This window comes from Gorilla gorilla, chromosome 12 (genome assembly GCF_029281585.2).
Source record: "Gorilla gorilla gorilla isolate KB3781 chromosome 12, NHGRI_mGorGor1-v2.1_pri, whole genome shotgun sequence".
NCBI classification, from domain to species: domain Eukaryota; kingdom Metazoa; phylum Chordata; class Mammalia; order Primates; family Hominidae; genus Gorilla; species Gorilla gorilla.
The window spans coordinates 128,280,805-128,301,175 of NC_073236.2; the positions used below are offsets into that span (position 1 = coordinate 128,280,805).

General features: G+C 50.6%; 1 protein-coding gene across 9 annotated transcripts in view; it reads right to left on the reverse strand.

The window, feature by feature from the left end:
- The window catches only part of GREB1 (growth regulating estrogen receptor binding 1), a 161,389-nt gene that overhangs the window by 6,273 nt on the left and 134,745 nt on the right, over window positions 1-20,371 (reverse strand). For 8 of the 9 annotated variants that reach the window (XM_055377502.2, XM_055377499.2, XM_063696059.1 and 5 more), the window contains 9 exons: window positions 18,243-18,874; window positions 16,137-16,239; window positions 11,850-12,008; window positions 10,060-10,202; window positions 7,061-7,222; window positions 5,057-5,261; window positions 4,099-4,273; window positions 2,815-3,033; window positions 1,760-1,895 (listed from right to left, as the gene is read on the reverse strand). In XM_055377502.2, the coding sequence (XP_055233477.2) occupies window positions 1,760-1,895; window positions 2,815-3,033; window positions 4,099-4,273; window positions 5,057-5,261; window positions 7,061-7,222; window positions 10,060-10,202; window positions 11,850-12,008; window positions 16,137-16,239; window positions 18,243-18,874 (1,934 nt within the window). Of the gene's footprint in view, window positions 1-1,759; window positions 1,896-2,814; window positions 3,034-4,098; window positions 4,274-5,056; window positions 5,262-7,060; window positions 7,223-10,059; window positions 10,203-11,849; window positions 12,009-16,136; window positions 16,240-18,242; window positions 18,875-20,371 lie in introns of those variants that run through there. The other variant, XM_055377505.2, reaches the window with a different exon arrangement.

A 20,371-nucleotide genomic window follows, 5' to 3' on the forward strand; every position in this document is an offset into this window, starting at 1 on the left:
CTGCCTCTGCCCCTGCCCCTGCCTCTGCCCCGCCCCTGCCTCTGCCCCTGCCTCTGCCCCTGCCCCTGCCCCTGCCTCTGCCCCTGCCCCTGCCCCTCCCTCTGTCCCTGCCCCTGCCTCTGTCCCTACCTCTGCCCATGCCCCTGCCCCTGTCCCTGCCCCTGCCTCTGTCCCTGCCTCTGCCCCTGCCTCTGTCCCTGCCCCTGCCCATACCCCTGCCTCTGTCCCTGCCCCTGCCTCTGCCCCTGCCTCTGCCTCTGCCTCTACCTATGTCCCTGCCTCTGTCCCTGCCCCTGCCTCTACCTATGTCCCTGCCTCTGTCCCTGCCCCTCCCTCTGTCCTTGCCTCTGCCCCTGCCTCTGCCCATGTCCCTGCCTCTGCCCCTGCCCCTGCCCATGCCCGTGCCCCTGCCCATGCCCTTACCCCTGCCCTTGCCCCTGCCTGGGCACGTGGCTCACTCTCTTCCTCCATGTCTGCTTTACCATCACTTCCCCGGGGACTCCCACAGACTCAGGTCTCCCCGCGACACACACTTCACCTTTGTGGTGCTTCTCCCGATGGTCCTTAACTAGCCATGTGTCTAACATCTGCCCCAGCTGCTGGGCTGTGTACTCCTGAGCATGGGGATTGGCTGCTCACTAAATATTTAGTGAATAAATGAAAACAATGCAGTGATTTCACTCACATGAAAGATTATAAGACATGACTAGCTTTCTTATGCATAACCAATATGCAATCAAACATAATAGAAAATTAAGATTATGTTCCAATAATAAAGATAAAATACCTAAGAGTTTAAAAATGACACTGAAGGACATAAAAGAAAAGTTCGTTTTAAAGCCACATCTGGCCCTTTGGTGGAGACCTGGTAAAGGTGTCTGTTCTCCCTGATTAAACAACAAACCTCACACAATCGTAAGATCTCAATGATGCTGTAAGTGGGGGCCTTTATTTAAAGGTCTTGTTACTTTGCAAGAGCAACGAGGAGAGGCCCCCAACTCCCGGAAAAGGGGCAATCCCTGACTCGGGGGGTCAGTGGAGATGGAGCTGGTGTCCCAATTCAGACCCAGCCAACCTCAGCGTGGCTAACTCCATCAGGAGTTTACAGAGACAAGCAGGAATAGAGGCTGGGAAAGGCAGCTGGTGGCATTAGGGCAGGATCAAGACAGACAGAAGTGACAGAGAAAGGGGCTCTGGCCCACGGGACTGGGGAGAACTTTGGGCAGAGACACACCTGCTGCATTGCTTCCTGGAAGACACAGAGCTATCAAGACTTGCTGTGATTTTACGTCTTAATTCCCCAGGCCTGCTCAGCTGGAACACACATAATCATACCAGGTCTCTCCCCACCCCAAGGCTGCCCAGTGGACACACAGTATGACTATGTGGCCAGCCTGCAGAGCCATTCAAATAGTTATGCAACCAGGCACCATCCCGGGGGCCCAAGGAAGAGCGTGGCCTGAGACCTCACCCAGCTGGGGCAGGTGAGAACACACAGGAAGGCTTGGTTGTAGCCTTGCACCCAGAGGAAGCTTGCAGGATACTGGTTAATGTCAGAGGTAGAAGAGAGACCCCATGGACCCTGTCATTTCCCAGGGCTCAATGCCGATTAAAAACCTTTACTGACCCCACCCAGTAGGGCCCTGCCCCATGCGCTTGAAAGAGACATGGCCTCCCTCGATGGCTCCTACCCTCAGTGTGCGTGCCAGGGCGGCCCAGGCGGTGGACATAGAGGCCTGCCCAGCAGCGAGGAGCTCACCTTGGATGTGATGTGGAAGGACCTGTGGCCGCCCACCACGATCTGCTTCTTCATCACGCTGAAGCGGTTGAACCGGCAGAGCAGGAGGCCGGCGCTGTGCACCCGCAGGTTGAAGTCTACATCGTCACACAGGAACCTACTCAGGGCCAGAGGAGGGGTGGGTCTGATGGGGCACAGCTCACACCCTCCGTCACTGCCCCCAGCACCTAGAGTGTGGGTCCCCATCGTAGGGGGCTATGAAGGTGGACTGGGCTTCATTCTTGCCTCAAGACCTTCCTTACTCTAGGGGAAATATGAGGCAACACAGACAAGGAAAACCCACAGGACAGACGGGGCCATCTCTGCACAGGAAAGGCAGTGTGTACCTCATGCTTAAACCACAAAAGCACTGCCCGTGGTGACCAGAGGCCAAGGGCCAAGTGCACGTGAGAAACGTTACCAACACGACCTCACGCATCGGTGAAAAAGAAAGCAACAAAAAACCTCCCAGGGTAAAAACATGAGCTGCTTTTTACAGCTAAGAAGAATAGGGCTTGGAGGTGAGTGGCCTGCCTGCGCTGCAAAGCTAATACGCAGCAGAACCCCGGTTCCTGGAGGCGCAGTCAGTCTGGCTCCAAAACCCACTCTCTTTGAGAGGCTGACGCAGGCCGTGGCCCACTGCCCAGTAGAGAGGTACTCCATGAACACTGAGCAATTGAATCCTCTGGAGATGTGAGCACTTCTGTGACTAGATATGTACAGAAACCTACGGAAATTATCATTTTCTTCGGTGCTAAAGCTCCTAAAAAGCAATGTATTGGGAGAATGAACCAAAAAGGCAAGAAAAACACACAGTCCAATATAACTCACTCAATAAAGCATCATGAGAATTGGTGAATGAAGCTGAATGATCTGCGAATACTCAAAATTATTCAGCACTAAAAAACTGGGACAACGGAGAGCAAGGCCAGGTCAGTGCTCACAGCCAGGACGCCTCTGCAGCCCCAGGCTGCCCTCACTCAGGACTCTGCGCCCCCAGGGCTGCCGCCTCCTCTGCCCCAGGTGCAGGAGCTCACCGGTTCTGGTTGTACTGCACGTTCTGGGTCAGGTCCACGTTCAGGATGATGAAGTTGTGCACGTGGCAGCGGGAGAAGGGCTCTCGCACCTCGCCGGCCCGGGTCTTGCTGGACCACTTCCGCAGGCCCAGCAGGGCGTAGTGCATGATGTTGGGGGCCGCCTCGATGTGCTGCATGATGTGCTTCAAAGACACGTTCCTTTCCGACCAGGAGAACTCCCTGCTCCAAGGAGGGAGAGTGAGTCCCCAGGATGACACACGAGCAGCAGCAAGGTCCTTGGGACCAGGCAGTGTGGCACCGGCTCTCAGACTGCCATGAACATCTGGACGGGCCGGTGCCCCGCACAGTCCCCCCGGGGCCAGGCACCCTGCTGGGCGCTTCCCACGGGCGCTCATTTCTGCTATGTGCTGAACACATTTGCAGACCATAATTTAGTCAATTCCGACAACAACCCCATGGCATAGGTATTAATCACAGATGAGGAAACTAGAACCCAACATGATTTAGCCATTTGCCTAAAGCCACACAGCAAATAAAAATAAAGCTAGGAGTCAGCAGTCAGGCTAGTGAGGAGGGGTGGGGCTGGGGCAGCAGGAAGGGAGTTTCTGGGGGGGCAGCAATGTCCCTTTCTTAATATCGGAGTAGGTTAAATGAATGTGCTCAGCTTGGGAAAAGTTCTGTATATGTATTATACTTTCCTTTTTGTCTATATGTTATACTAAATGGATAGTGTGATTTTCTGCATTATACTTCAATAACAATTTTTTTCTTTTTTTTTTTTTTTTTTTTGAGACGGAGTCTCACTCTGTCTCCCAGGCTGGAGTGCAGTGGCGCCATCTCCACTTACTACAAGCTCCGCCTCCCGGGTTCACGCCATGCTTCTGCCTCAGCTTCCCAAGTAGCTGGGACTACAGGCGCCCGCCACCACGCCCGGCTAATTTTTTTTGTATTTTTAGTAGAGACAGGGTTTCACCGTGTTAGCCAGGATGGTCTCGATCTCCTGACCTCGTGATCCGCCCGCCTCGGCCTCCCAAAGTGCTGGGATTACAGGCAAGAGCCACCGCGCCCGGCCCAATAACAATTTTTTAAAATTAAAAGCAAGCCAGGCTTGGCACATGAGCTCACTTTTACCACACCCAGGACTCTGGGAACCACAACCACCCCCTCTACTATGAGAGGCCCTCCGGTCTTCCAGGGGTGGGCGCATTCCCCATACAAAGAGGGCACACTCACTCGGTCATCATTCGTAGGGTGGCAGGAGGTGGTGCTCTCAGGTTACCTCACCTGCTTCTCTCCCCAGCAGAGTTGACATCCACCACGTTCCACATCACGCAGGAGTCATCAGAGATCACAATGAAAGGCCAGATGTCCTGCGGCTTGATTCCCAGCTCCTCCTGCCGGTTCCGCTCGAGCTCCAGGTTATGGTAGGACAGCTCCTTGATGAGGAAATGAGCGGCACCTGCAGTGGGCAAAGCAACTGGACTCAGGGCTGACCTGCACCCACATCCACAGCAGACAGACCCCAGGCAGACCTGCTGTCGGGGCCGCACAGACAAGCCAGCTCCAACCTTCCCGACATGAATCACCTGTCACAAAACACGGCCCATGGGCTAGGGAGAGAAGACTACAGAGAGGAAAACACTCCTCTCCAGGTGGAACACAAATTTGCTTTCTTATGCTTTCTTCTCTAACCATTGAAAATATCAATTTGGCCAGGCGCAGTGGCTCACGCCTATAATCCCAGCAGTTTGGGGGGCCGAGGCAGGCCAGTCACCTGAGGTCAGGAGTTTAAGACGAGCCTGGCCAACATGGTGAAACCCCATCTCTACAAAAACGCAAAAATTAGCCAGGCGTCATGGCTGGTGCCTGTAACTCCAGCTACTCGGGCAGCTGAGGCAGGAGAATCTCTTGAACCCGTAAGACAAAGGCTGCAGTGAGTCGAGATCATGCCGTTGCACTCCAGCCTGGATGACAGAACGAGACTCCATCTCAAAAAAAAAAAAAAAAAAAAAAAGAGAGAGAAAGAAAGAAAGAAAGAAAATATCGATTAAATGGATAACCAAACACTGGGTGCGGGTAGCGGGGGAAGACTGCATAAAAAAGTCAAACAAAATGAAAATAGCTTTAAAAGTCCAAAAGTAAAAGGCCTGATGTCACATGTTTAACTTTTGTCTCTGGAATACTCTCTCAAGTGTTCGTTCACAGGAGTTTGACTGAGTAGATGATGTTAAAGGACACTCACCAACTCCAGCGCTGTTGAAGATACTGGGGAGCACCAGCATGATGTGGTTGGGCCAATATTTCTTATAAATTGCCATCTCGTATTCCTTGACAACCAGCACGTGCAAATGGCTGGCACCGTCCATTGCATGGTACAGATTAAAGAGCCCATGTTCATGACGGCCGGTGGTTGGAGTAAATGTCGGACTTTTTATATATTCATGGCTCTGCAAAGTACAGGTATCATGAGGTAGAGTGTTTGTAAATGTGGCTGCAATTATTCCCTTGATATGTGACTTTGCAGCATTTTCCGTCAAAGAATGATGACCATTCCCATACTGCTGGAATTTTCAGCCTTGTGACTTGCTTTTACCAGTAAAAGGGAGGAAAAATGGCCTTGTGCCAGTCCTGGGCATAGCCTCAAGAGGACTTACATGTTCCACTCCCTCTCAGAACTCTCCCATGCACAAGCCCGGGCTAGCCTGCTGGACGATGAGAGACCACATGGAGGATTGCTGAACAGCCCAGCTGAGGCCACCAGCCAGCCTGCAGACAACCTGCTGGCTCACTATCGACACGAGTCAGTGAGTACAATGGAGCCCAGAAAATCATCCGGCTGAACCAAGCCCAAACTGCTAGCCCACAGATCCCAAAGCTAATGCTTATTTGGGAATAGTTAGGCAACGGAAATTAACTGGCATATAGCAATTAACCAAATTCATTACCCTCTCATATTAGAATCTAATATGGTGCCCAGAGCACACATTATTCTTGTATGTCTTTAATTTTCCATGCAAATGAACACACAACACCCCCCAATCACTGCCCCACAGAGCTTAGCTATCCACTCGGGTTGTTATATCTTTTATGTAAATAACTGTTTTCTTCAACTCCTTCTTTAACAATAAGTTCAACTGGCAGAGCTAGGCCTTCTGCTCCCTCTGAATTCCTCAGAGCACCTGCCACAACACTGTGCATGCAGCTGGTGCTCATGGCCAGCTCCGCCAGGAAGGCTGGAAGGTGAGTGGAGTGGTGGAGAAACCCCAGCTCTCATATTTCACCCCTGGAATTTCACCGCAACACCCAACCCCAGCCCGTGGGGTAGGAGGTACCTAACAATGAAGTCCTCTTGGGTACATTACAAATATTTTCATTGCTTAATAACAGGCTGCCAGGTCTGAAAGGCCAGGGGCAACTCCACAGGTGCCTAGCACTCTGGAGAAGGAAAAGCAGCTTCTCCACATGGCCTGCCTTGAGCGGGGCTGGTTAAAGAGCAGCCAACTGACTCTGAGGTGATCAGGTGAGCACTGTCAAACCAAAAGCTCTACAAGGAGCATCTCTGTAAGAATGGTGAGAGACAATGGAACATTCAGAACGACCTCTTCAAAAGATAAAGGAAATGTGTCTTTTAGAGAGACACACTGAAATATCTATATCTATAGGTATAAATATGTATAGATAGATGACATGATTTGAGGTCTGGGATTTACTTCCAAACAAAACAGGAAGGCAGAAGAGGAGAGAGGGACGGATGAAACAAGGCTGGCCATGAGTTAGCAATTGCTGGAGTTGGTAATGGGCCCTAGGGATTCACTGTGCTGTCCTATCTACCTAAGCCTACACAAAATGTTACCTGGCAGAGCATTCAAGAAAAGACAGGGAGGGGATGAACATCTACCCAGCTCCTGCTATCTTCCGGGCACAGAAGATAGGGCCTTTCATCAGTTATTCCAAACTGTTCTCACCACAAGCTTTTGCAAGTTGCTACTGTCCAACGTTACAATGAGGAAACCAAGGCTTGCAGATGTTAAGTGACATGTTCAAATAACAAAACTAGTAAATGGTAGAGCAAGGCTGAGGCTTAAATTGGAGTGACTCCAGAGCCCGTGTGTGACACCAGCCTCCTCCAAGTTCAGTCCCTGTATCGGTGTCTGCACTCCCTCACAGGAAGCTCTGTCTCTAGTCCCCAGCTCAGTCCCCAGTTGAAGCCACTTGGATCTGTCCCACTAGGTCTCTGAGCCAGTACCTTGTCTGTCACGAGGGGCAGTCGCATGCTCTCCAGCTGGCCTCCAGGTTGGCTGAAGACAAAGTGGTGCTCCTTGGACTTGGGGATGATGAAGTGCAGCTGGATCTCCTCTCCTAGCATGGAGTAAGAGAAGGCAAAGGCGTGCAGGGTGGACTCATACAGCTGGGGTGTGGGGGAAAGGACAGAGCTTGCCGTCAGAGTCCGGCCTGCTTCCCAGAAGACCCCAGGCCCACTCTGCTGTGACAATGTGCAGCTCACAGTCACCACTTCCCTACAGCACAAGAAATCCACGGGGTGACTCCAGTGCAAAGTGCAGACACCCAGGTCTGTTGACAGGGCAAGCACGCCCAAGGCCACACACCCACGACGAGAGCCTGCTCCCATCCTCAGTCCGCATGGGGCCTCACCCAGCTGTGCCACGCAGGCATCAAGCTTTCTGGTCCCCGTGGCTTTGAACCAGAGCCCTGTTCTGGGTCACCAACTCAAGCATTCATGCTACAGAGCTCATTTTTAATTCTAATAAATGTATTTCTCCATCACAGTTACATGCAATCGCATATTAACACTAGCGACATATGCTTGGACACTCCTATAACACGGCTCGCCGGGCACCGTTCTGTCCTGTGTGCTGCGATTAACAATCCTACAAAGCAGTACTGTCATCATCCCCATTTTACAGATGTGAAAACTGACATTCAGAGACCTTGGGCTCTGTCACCAAGTCACCAAGTCTGGCTGCGCCCTTAGTCACCTCCTCCAGCCTCCACTTCCCAGGAGCCTCACACCCCACATCTGTGCACGTGCTGCTCTGGGTGTGACCTCCAGTGCAGCTTTGCCCTCAGCTTGAACGTCCTCTTAGGACCCCACCGACCCACGGCCCTTCCTACTGACATCCCCTCCTAGCATGTGCTATGCATGCATCCCAGGGTCTGCAGGGAAGGAGGCAGACGAGCACACACTGCTTTAATCTCTGCCACGGCTCTTCTAGACCCACAGAGCTCTTTCTTTGGGAGCAGAGATGAGGGAGAAAGGGATTTTGACTGGGGGAGGCAGTTAAGGAGGACACACTGAGGCAGTTTCATAAAAAAGGTCAAGGGAGCCTTGGGAGGCAAAGGAAGAGAAAACAGAACGAGCAGGCGCAGGCCACATGGAGAGGGCAGCCAGGGGGCCACGCGGCCTCTGCACCTGCACCAGCTGGTTTCAAGCCCCCTCACCGTCCCAGGCATGCTCCTCTTCCACTGTGGCCCCCAGACCTGCGCACCCCTGAGAACACAGGCCAGGCGCAGCCCAGCCGGCTGCCTCTCCTCCTCCTCTGCACTCTGGTGTCTGTTGATGCAGCCTGAGGTCCTGATGGCACCACCCACTCCTGACACTGACAAGGATGAGTAGGGACTGACACCCTTCAGTCCCTTGCAGTTCCCTACATTTCAAAATCAAGGACGTGTTTTCACGTATGTTTTTGTTTGCCTTGAAAGAAAAACTACATCTCCAAGAAACAAAATGTTAGGAGAGTTTATCTGGAACAAATGGGATTACTGATTATTTTGACCCTTAAAAAATTGCTCATATGTTCTTTCTTTCATCTACAGTACAATGGCACACTCAAACAATGAGTGCTGCGCCCCCGGCAGCCAAGCTCAAGGCCAGGCAGACAGGGGCTGTTTCCCTCTGTAAAAGGGATGGAAAGAGAGGCCAGTGCTCTTGCCTCAGGCCTTTCTGAAAGCAGCCCAGGACATCAGCTACCCTACATGCCTCTGCTCCCCAGCCAGGCATCTGACTAGCTCCCACCAACTCTGGCTCTCTCCCTCCACCCCTCTCTCCCTTGCTCGGGTCTGAAATGAAAAGAAATATTCAATGTAAAATAAATCCTCTGCCCTGTTTATAAATAACCAGCCTCACAGGCCCTCCATACACCTCTATGGGACTAAGAGACCAGTCTAAACACAGCTCTGCCCACACTGGGCTCCACTTGGAGTTCCCGCTGAGAGAGTCCTCGTTCCTCCCCACAGTGCCCACCAGGCATTTTGTGGTCTGGCCTCTGCCTGCCCTCCGAGTTTCATGGCTGAGTGTACCCACCCCAAAGTCTGGGTTCCAGAAACACCCAACCCACATCACTTCCCATGCCCCGGAAACCCCACCTCCCCTCTCCCACACATGCTGTCCCTCTCCCTTCATCTTATTAATTCTTGGCGCCTTGGCAAATTCTTATTAATTCTTCCAAATCTTCTCTCTTCCACTCCCAACCCAAACAGGATCCTCATTTATAAAACAGGGACAATGAAATTTTAGTGTGAAGTAAATAGGACACTAGACAGGACAGCTCCCATCCAGCGCACCTTGGGTGGCTTGCAGATGTGGCTTCAGGTGACCCACCAGGGCCTGAGGCAGCCAGAGCCCTGGGTCAGGAGCCTTATCCATTTCTATGTGTCCAGGATAAATATTTTCTATTGCATAAAAGGTTGGGAGAGACTGATATATAAAAAGTGCCTAGGCACATTGCCTGGCATGCAGTAGGTGCTCAATAAATGCAAATTCCTCCTCTTATCAATGGATTTCTGTGCCTCAACCATAGTACTCCTTTTGCCTGCTTCATATTGTTAGGTTTTGCTTATGTGCACATCTCCCTTCTAGACTGAGCGTAGAGGATGGGGACAGAGTTGATTCAGCTCTGCACCCCCAGTGCCTGGTACAGAATAAGCACCTGGTGAGCATCTGCTGCATTGGACTAACTTCTGAAAGCATTGGGACCTAAAGATGACGACCACCTCCATGGTCGGGTAACTTGGCCACTGATAAACACACAACCCCCGGAGAACCGTGGTGCTCTAGTTGCAGCAATCATTTCACAGACAGTTGAAGGGAACAGAGGATGCAAGCAGACCAGGAAGCCAGGCCTTCCAGAACTCTATCTCCCACTCTGGAATGAACGCGTGAGAGAGCAGGGGAACGGACAATGTGAGCCAAGGTGAAATGCCTGGTGGGGAGCTGCTGGGGCCTACCTGGTAGCGGGGATGGAAGCCCATGTACTGGTGGCACTGCTCACAGTGGTGGTAAGTGTTGTACGCTGCGTACTTGGACAGTCTCATCCGTGCCGTCTGACGCCGCACATAAAGGTCCTCCGGCTTCCGGGACATCCCTCTGTCTGCACCAAATTCCCCAGGATTAAAAAGCAGCAGGGAGCAAAGCAAACATTATCCCCTGCCTGCTCAAACAGAAACCAAAAATGCTCAAAATTACCAGACAACAGGATTCTGTCTGGTTGGGGAGGACTGCCTCTCACCTCCCTGGGCCCTGACATGACAGCTGGTCAAAGGAGACAACGAAGGACCACAAAGTGTCAGTGGAATAAACTAATTAAGGCACTGTCCATACCATGTCTTACTGTAGACTAAAAATATTTCATCAGCACCTATGTAAAGATCCGCTATACAACAATTTAAATTGATTGCCAACTTAACATGCCAGCTCTGAATGCAGATGAACTGCCCCTTGTTTTTCTGTTTTTGTTTGTTTTTTGGAGACAAGGTCTTGCTCTGTCGCTCAGGCTGGAGTACAGTGGCACAATCTCAGCTCACTGCAACCTCCGCCTCGCAGGTTCAAGTGATTCTCCTGCCTCAGTCTCCTGAGTAGCTGGGATTACAGGTGCACGCCACCACACCTGGCTAATTTTTGCATTTTTTGTAGAGACGGGGTTTTGCCATGTTAGCCAGGCTGGTCTTGAACTCCTGACCTCAGGTGATCCACCCACCTCAGCCTCCCAAAGTGCTGAGATTACAGGCGTGAGCCACCACACCCGGCCCCTGCTTGTTTTTCAAATGACCTCACCGATTAAGATTTTAACACTCAGCCTTTTTTAGAGACTGGCCTATGAGAAGGATCCTCAGCGCAAGGGATCTATTCTGAGAGCAAGGACAATAAGGTTGTTGGTTTGAAATGGAGACTGGTGGGTCATTGATATGGTTTGTCTGTGTCCCCACCCAAATCTACCTTGAATTGTAGCTCCCATAATTCTTACATGTTGTGGGAGGGACCTGATGGGAGATAACTGAATCATGGGGGCAGTTTCCCTAATACTGTTCTCATGGTACTGAGTAAGTCTCACGAGATGCAATGGTTTTCTAAGGGGTTTCCCCTTTTGCTGGGCTCTCATTCTCTCTTGCTGCTGCTATGTAAGATGTGCCTTTCACCTTCCACCACGATTGTGAAGCCTCCCCAGCCACGTGGAACTGTGAGTCAATTAAGCCTCTTTTTCTTTATAAATTACCCAGTCTCGGGTATGTCTTTATCAGCAGCGTGAAAAGGACTAATACAGTCATTTCCTTTCTCACGACATTTACCAAACTTCTCTAGTCTAAGTTTATAATTGCAATGGCCCCGGTACACTGCAGCGTCAGCACACCATGGATGTTGGTGATCCCTAAGGGGGAGGGAAAAATCAAGACACCGGGGGAGGAGAGGTGAACACGTGTACTCATTTTGACAATTCCAAATTAATAAACATACACATCTTTTATCCTCTATTAACCACAGCCTTCAGAATATTCCAATGGTGACAAATCAGCAAGGGTGTCGTCATTGTCACTTAGCACTTCCTGAGCAACACTCTTCAATTCACAAGTTTCGCATTCCTCCCTTCCTTATACAGGGAGGTGGTGACCTCAGTTCTGTACTAGGTATGGCAGGTTAATTCATCACCACCTGATTTCATACCTAACAAAATCCAGCTCATCCCTTTAAGAGGCTGTGCCCAGGCACTCTGGAAGGTGAAACAAGAGATTCAAAGTCTGACCTTCACTCTTTATACTCTGATAGTGTGAACAAATCAGGCTGGCATCTTCATACTTCGGGTCGTGAATGATGTAGTCAAAGGGCAACTTCTTGAACAGCTCCAGGTCTGGCCAGGGGTCGCTAAGCTGGAGATAATGCCAGTCAGATTCTTCTCTGAGGTCTACAAGATTGGTAGAAACACAGATGTGACAAAATAGGAAGTGAAAATGATTTACAGTCATGCGTCGTTAAACAACGCAGAATACGTTCTGAGAAACGTGACAACAGGCGATTCTGTCACTGTGCTAACATCCTAGAGTGCACTTACACACACCTACACGGCACAGCGTGCTACACACTAGGATGTGTGGTGTAGCCTACTGGTCTTGGGCTACAAACCTGTGAGCACGGGTGTCCAATCTTTTGGATTCCCTGGGCCACTTTGGAAGAATTGTCTTGGGCCACACATAAAATACACTAACACTAATGACAGCTGTTGAGCTTAAAAAAAAAATTGCAAAAAAAATCTCATAATGTTTTCAGAAAGTTTACAAATTTATGTTGGGCCACATTCAAAGCTGTCCTGGGCCACATGCAGCCCGTGGGTTGGACAAGCTTGCTATACAGCACATTATTGCACTAAATACTGCAGGTAATTGTAACACAATGTGAAGCATTTGTGTATCTTGGCCAGGCGTGGTGGCTCATGCCTGTAATCCCAGCACTTTGGGAGGCCGAGGCAGGTGGATCACCTAGGGTCAGGAGTTCGAGACCAGTCTGGCCAACACGGTAAAACCCCGTATCTACTAAAAATACAAAAATCAGCCAGGGATGGTGGTGGGTGTCTGTAATCCCAGCTACTCGGGAGGCTGAGGCAGGAGAATGACTTGAACCCAGGAGGCGAAGGTTGCAGTGAGCTGAGATCTCGCCATTGCACTCCAGCCTGGGCGACAAGAGCAAAACTCCATCCCCCCCCAAAAAAAAAAAAAAAAGAATTTGTGTATCTAAACATAGAAAAGGCATGGGGGAAATATGGCATAAAAAATGTAAAATGGTGCACTGTACCGGGCACCCACCATGCATGGGGCTTGCAGGACTGGCAGTTGTTCTGGGTGAGTCAGTGAGTAAGCGGTGAGCAAATGTGAAGGCCTGGGACGTGGCCGTGCACTACTGGAGACTTGACACTCTCCTTTTAGGATACACTCGATTTATAAACGATATTTTTCTTTCTTCATTAATAAGTTAACCTTAGCTTACTATAACTTTTTCACTTTATAACCTTTTAAACTCTTTGACTCTTTTGTAATAACACTTAGCTTAAAACAAACACATTGTACAACTGATCAAAAATGTCTTCTTTCTTGATATCCTTATTCTATGAGCTTAATAATTTTTCTACTTTTATTTGTTTTTGTTGTTGTTTTTTTTTCTTGAGATAGAGTCTTGCTCTGTCACCCAGGCTGGAGTGGCACCATCTCAGCTCACTGCAATCTCCGCCTCCCGGGTTCAAGCGACTCTCCTGCCTCAGGCTCCAGAGTAGCTGAAATTACAGGTGTGTGCCACCACATCCAGCTAATTTTTGCACTTTTAGTAGAGATGGGGTTTCACCATGTTCGCCCGACTGGTCTCAAACTCCTGGCCTCAAGTGATCCACCCACCTCGGCCCCACAAAGTTCTGGGATTACAGGCGTGAGCCACCACGCCTGGCCCTACTTTTAAAACTTTTTGTTAAAACTAAGACAGACACACACACACTCGCCCAGCCTTTACAGCATCAGGATCATCAATATCACTGTCTTCCACCTCCACATCTTGTCCCACTAGAAGGTCTTCAGGGGCAGCAACACTCATGGAGCTGTCATCTCCTATGAGAACAATGCCTTCTTCTGAAGCATCTCCTGAAGGACCTGCCCGAGGCTGTTCTACAGTTAACTGCTTTTTAATAAGTAGAAGGCGTATACTATAATAAAAGTATGGTAAATACATAAACCAGTAACAGTTGTTTATAATTATCAAGTGCTATGTGTTGTACATAATTGCATGTGCTAGACTTTTGATAGTACTGGCAGTGCAGGTTAATTTACACCCAAATCGCTACAAACACTTGCGTAATGCCTCTTGCCACAGATTCCGATGACTACGATATCACTAGGTGATAGGAATTTTTCAGTTCCCCTAGAATCTCATGGGACCAACATCACAGATGCAGTCCGTTGACCAAAACGTCATTATGTGGCGCACGACTAAATTTTAAATGCGCACAGAGGATGATGCTTGGAGTGGAATTGTTATTGAGTCCGTGGGCTGCTGGGAAACCCCATTGTATCTGCAAGGCTCTTGACACATATTCGATTTTCAGGAATGTTCTAATGAGGCAAGAATGTGCATTCAGAGCTATCTCCATCCAGAGCAACAGCCTTGTGCTGTTTGCTGTGAGAATGGCTTTGCTCTCCTGTCCCTAAGTCTGACTTCCACTCCGGCCAGAGTCCTGACCCAGAGGACCTCAGCCCTGTGCTTCACCCCAGTACCATCCCCCCAGGTGACCACACTGGTGGCCAATGCCAGCAAAACCTGCATAGCTTCCTTTCTTGCCTCTATCTAAATGCCCCCCAGCCAATACGGCTCAGCTCCTGTCACTCCACCTATAGAAAGCCTCTCGGAGTGCTCCAGCCCAGGGGCTTCTCCCTTCTGATGCCAACAACATTTGTAGCCCAAACCACACTCTTCCATTTGCCAAGTCTCATCTCACATGGTGATCATTGTAGTCTATGGTGCTTACTAAGTGTCTAAGGTAGAAAAATCTAGATGGCCCAATTCAAATTATAAAACATGTTGATTATATTAAATACATGTCCTACTATAGTACACACATGGGCAGAGTGCATGTCCATAGGAAGGCAGGGGAGAAATGCCTATGAGTATTTAATAGGTTTTGGCCAAGCACGGTGGCTCACACCTGTAATCCCAGAACTTTGGGAGGCTGAGGCGGGTGGATCACTTGAGGTCAGGAGTTTGAGACCAGCCTGGCCAACATGGTGAAACCCTGTCTATACTAAAAATACAAAAATTAGCCAGGCGTGGTGGCACATGCCTATAAATCCAGCTGCTCCAGAGGCTGAGACAAGAGAATCACTTGAACCTGGGAGGTGGAGGTTGCAATGAACCGAGATGGTGCCACTGCACTCCAGCCCGGGCAACACAGCTAGACTTTGTCTAAAAAAAAAACAGTCTTGGTGCTCTGTGTGTGTCACATTTAATCCCCATAAAACCCTATAAAAGAGAAATTATCCCTATTCAACAAAAGAGATAAAATTTAAAGAATGGGGTTTAACACTGAACAAACTGGGTTCAAATCCTGTCTTTATCACTGGTATGTCCAAGAAAGCAAGGAGACAAATTCAGCACGGCTGCAGACTTCATCTGAAATGTGGTTCCAAACCGTGGGGAAACCTTAGAAAACTCAGAGCCAGCTGATGAGCCTCTCCTTTCCTGGGAGGGAAGGCCGAGGGCTGGACTGGCTTCCTTGGCTCCAAATTTTCTCCAAGTCAAAACTGAAGCACAGTCGACAGCATCTCACCAAGTGCCCTTCAGACACTGGTGCAGCTGGCTGGCAACCTCTCCACAACACAGACAGGACTCGTCTGACAAGCTCTCTCTCCCAGCACAGCAGATTCATTGACCAGACCAAGTTTATGAGCCACTGGGAGGAGGGATGAGGAGGAAACAAGGGAGGTTATTTTACATGAGCACAAAAGGGGTGCTCAAAAAGAAGCTGAACTTAATCAGGGTAAACTCTGTTCTGGAAATGAGAACAGGATTTTCCCCACATTTCACGTATTTCTATTTTGCCCCAAGACACTGACCTCCCTGCTCAGCTGCCTGAGCAGGAAACCTCTCCTGAGGGGTAAGTCTGCTTTGCAGAGGCAGCAGTCAAATCTAATTCCAGCCAGCCCTGCCACTACTCAGCTGGGCTCCCAAGCATGTGATTTATCAGGAGAATGGAACATCTATCTCACCCTGGGCCTAAGAAATTAACATGGTAACTTGTGCAAAGTATCTAGGTCAGTGCTCCACATGTGGAAGGTACTCAGTAAACAGTCAGCTAATAATCATAATTGTATCACTACAGCAAAGGCCTGATACTGAGAAAAATGACTACAAGATAAATAGCACCCCCTACAGGGTCCTTGGGATGAGTCTGATCATGAATCTGAGAATTCCATCTAGAAAGTGAAATATAAAATTAAAGTCACTTGAGAAAGTGATGAAGGTGGCTCCAAGCCCACATATCCCCAAACAGATAACTCACTGATATTGATCTCCTCCTCGTCATAGACATCCACTTCTGTGAGCCGAACAAGCATCCTGGACAGGACACTGAGGAACTGCAGGTAGGCACCTGTCTTCCCGATCTGTAAAGGTATAGGAGTTAAAACCCCTAGTGAGGAAGCCCCATCTGCGTGCCAGGCACTGGCTGAACACCTGGCATGGCTCCTGACATCTGCCTCACTTAAAGATCCTGTCTTTAAAATGAGAACCCCGTGGATGCAAAGATATTTGAAGGGAAGAAGCGTGGCAGGTGGACAAATGGACTCCCACGAGCATAAGGCCTTCCTGCTTAAATATCGTTGCAAACGCATCTCTAGATTTTAACCAGCCGCATTTTTAAGCTGTTAGAAATAGAAGTTTATCATAAGCCAAAGAAAGCTGCTTCAAAAAAATAGGATACTATAAACATGCCTTATGAATCTTGCAAATTGCTTGTCTTAATCAATATGTCTGTACAAGACAGCAAAATTCATTGTATAAGACATAAAAAAAAGTGCTTCTCGTATTTCTCCTTCTAAACCCAGGAAAAGAACAACTTTCTTCTTCTTCCTTCTCCTGCTTCCTGTAACATAGAGTTCCCTGCTTCCCCAGCCCAGCTTCAGGCTAGCATACCTCCTATTAATCTTAGTCCATTTTGGTTATTACTGATTGAGAAGTACCTATGGTCTGGCCCAGTACCCTCCCTGTACCACTGTATAAAGAGCCACTACAGGCGTGGGATTCCTGGCTCACACTTGTAATCCCAGCACTTTGGGAGGCTGAGGCAGGCAGATCACGAGGTCAAGAGATCCAGACCATCCTGGCCAACATGGTGAAACCCCATCTCTACTAAAAATACAAAAATTAGCCGGGCATGATAGCATCCGTCTGTAGTCCCAGCTACTCGGGAGGCTGAGGCAAGAGAATCGCTTGAACCCGGGAGGCGGAGGCTGCAGTGAGCTGAGATCATGCCACTGCACTCAAGCCTGGCGACAGAGCGAGACTCCGTCTGAAAAATAACAATAATAATAAATAATAACAATAATAATAAATAAAAGAGCCACTCCAGGGATGTGCTTTCCAAGCACCGAGCCCAATGCTTGGTTCATGCTACAACTCAGCAAATGCCAATGAATGGAAATAACTAACTTTACAGAGGAAAATATGACACCCAACCACAGGGAAGCTTCAGAGAAAATATCTGCAATACAGATGATAGACAAAGGACAAAAATCTGTAATATCTAAAGCACTTCCACAAATCAACAAGAAAAAGTCAAATGGCCTAAAGGAAAAACAAATAAGAAAAACCAGAAAATCACTGAAAAAGAAGTATCAATGACCAGTAAAAATACAAGAATATGTCAATCTTACTAGTAAAACTGTAATGTATTATTTTTCACCCATCAAAGAGACAACGATTTTAAACTAATAATATCCAATAGCGTGAGGGTATGGAAGAAGGGAGACTCCTTGGTAAGAAACATTTTCTTTTGTCCTTTTTAAATCAGAAAAAGTAATATTGTTCATTCTACAAGTTTAAGAAACAAAAGGATACTGAACCGCATCCCAGCCCCAAAGCCCAGCTCTGTTCCAAAGAGCAGATTCCAGTCCCCAGCCCTCCTCCTCCCCACAGGCTCACGCGCAGGAGATTCTGCCATTGAGAGGTGAAATGGACTTTTCTTGTTAAGGAAACACCATGCATTGCAGGAAGGCTGAGACAGGGAAACAGAACCCCTAGTTCTCCGTTCATGGTTCACCGAAACCTTCCAGTGGAGAACCCAGAGTTTTGTTTCTATTTGTCAGAGAACACGTGCAGTGGCCGAGTGAGATGACGTGGGTTGAGGAACCGTAATCTGATACACCCAGAAAGGTCTCCTGTCCGCCCCCCACATCACACAGGGGAGGAATGGAAGCCACCAGCCCTGAGTGGCAGATGAGTCCTGCCCTCCTCCCTCCGGTCCACCCCAGGCCATCGGAGAAGATTCCACCACGGGAATGGTGAAAAGTGAAGACGTGGGTGCGGTCACCCCCAGGCCTGCCCTTCAGATGGGAGTGTGAGGACCCCCCCAGTCCGGGGCTGTGCTGGGGCAGCGAGTAACACTCACCTGAGGGGGGCCGCTGAGCAGCAGCCTGCGGGGGTGGAAGCCGTCCACGCGGCCCTCGGCCCGGTTGCCGTAGTCCATGTGGCTGGGCCGGGGCACCGTCCACTGCCGGTAGTAGAGGGACTGCTCAGTGGATGTCATGGTCTTGCTGAGCAGGGGGCGGAAAGAGCTGGCCCACATGACCGAGGGGGAGGGCAGGAGGGAGGCGGCCTTGGGCAGGCCGCTGCTGTCAGTGGACACGACCATGTCATACACGAGCTTGGGCAAGAAGACGATGGGCGGCTGGCGGCAGGCCTTGGTCAAGGAGCACTGGGAGGCCTGCAGGACCCACGTGCCGGCAGCGGGCGCCACGGACGAGGAGGATGAGCCTGAGGAGGAGGACAGTTGGGAGCACGACGAGGTGACCGACACCTGGACGCTCCTCTGGCCGGTCCTGAGGCCACAGTCGGGCTGGGGCGTCAGCCCGGGACTGTGCCTGCTGATGGCCAATGGTGGCCCCTGACTTGCCCGGGGCCTCTGTTTCTCACCAGGGGCTCCGCCCTCCTCTGCAGGGCCACAGGGCTGGGGCGACCTGGCATGCTCTCCCTGGGGGAGTGCTGTGGGCTGAGCCGAGGACTCGCCACCGAGCGCTGAACCTGAGGAGAGATGAACCTGGTCAGGGACGTCCTAGAAGGTACCTGTCCCAGGAGTGACCCATCCCAGGAGTGACCTGTCCCAGGAGTGGCCCATCCCAGGAGTGACCTGTCCCAGGAGTGGCCCATCCCAGGAGTGACCTGTCCCCGGAGTGGCCCATCTCAGGGGCGACTCGTCCCAGGAGTGGCCCATCTCAGGGGCGACTCGTCCCAGGAGTGGCCCATCTCAGGGGTGACTTGTCCCAGGAGTGAGCTGTCCCAGAACTTGCCGGCGGCTCCTGTTTCTGCCCCAGGCCCCCTGTACTGTTTCAGGCAAACAGACCCAGTGGTTGCGGTGCTGGCTTTTCTGACTGAGCTCCTGCCTATGAGGCAGGGCTTCTTTCAGTCCCCGAGCTCTGGGCTGAGGGTGAAGAGGCTCAGTGCTGACTCCATCGGGGACTTCTGGGAGGGAGACCCCAACCACCAGCTCACTGTTGTGCTCAGGCGCGGGAGGTGAGGGGAAAAGAAGGGCGGCCCCAGATGCCCCCTAGCCAGTCTCCTGGTGGGCTCTGACCTCTGACTTTTCCCCGACCCAGACCAAACAGCAGTGACTCTCAGCCGCTCCCTCAGCCACAGCTAGGCACCCCCCCGCCCCCAACAACAGGAGCCTGCGGCCACCGCACACACCCGTCCCCGCACCCAGGCCCTGTGCATCTCGCCCCTGAGCCTCTCGGCCCTTAAGGCTTCCTGCACTTGCAACACCTTCCGCAAGGCACGACTGAGGGTCAGCTGCTCTCTCAAACCTGTGGTAACCTCACCTACCCTGAAATCTGCCCTCTGCCTTGGGACAAAATTATAGACTTCTTCATATGTGAAGTGAAAATGTGTGCAAAAACTACTGCAAAATAACACGTCTTTTATGAGAACAATGAGTTTGTTCCCTGAGGTCAGGTCTACATCTCATTTATCCTTCAGTGCTGATCCAGATAGCAAGTAGGCCCTCAGAATGCTTTTGGCGGAAAGACAGGGACTGTGCGTGCTGATGGCCGACGGTGGCCCCTGACTTGCCCGGGGCCTCTGTTTCTCACCAGGGGCTCTGCCCTCCTCTGCGGGATCCTGACTACTCTCGGAGACAGAGGAACCCCTTAGGGCAGAGACCGTGTGGAGCCTGGGGTTGGCACTGCCCACCCGCTGCGGCTGTGGCTACACGGAAGGCTCATGAGCTTGTGTTGCCTTTTGTTGCTCTTCCCCCAGTGAAGTCTCCATGTCTACTTCTCTCCTTGTGCTCAGCTCCTCTCCCCACAGGGCACAGGGTTTTCCCAAACCAACAACGGCAGGGAGAACACCCGGGGACCCGCCCCTAACACGGCCAGGACTCAGCCTGAGGCCCCAGCCACAGTGAGGGGCAGGGTCCACAGTCTTCCCCTGAAGACAGGGGCAGCAGAACCCTACAGTCTTGCTCAGTCTTCAAGTTCTCCGATCCGAAGTTGACCAGAACATTTACTCTCTAGAGTCCAGCAC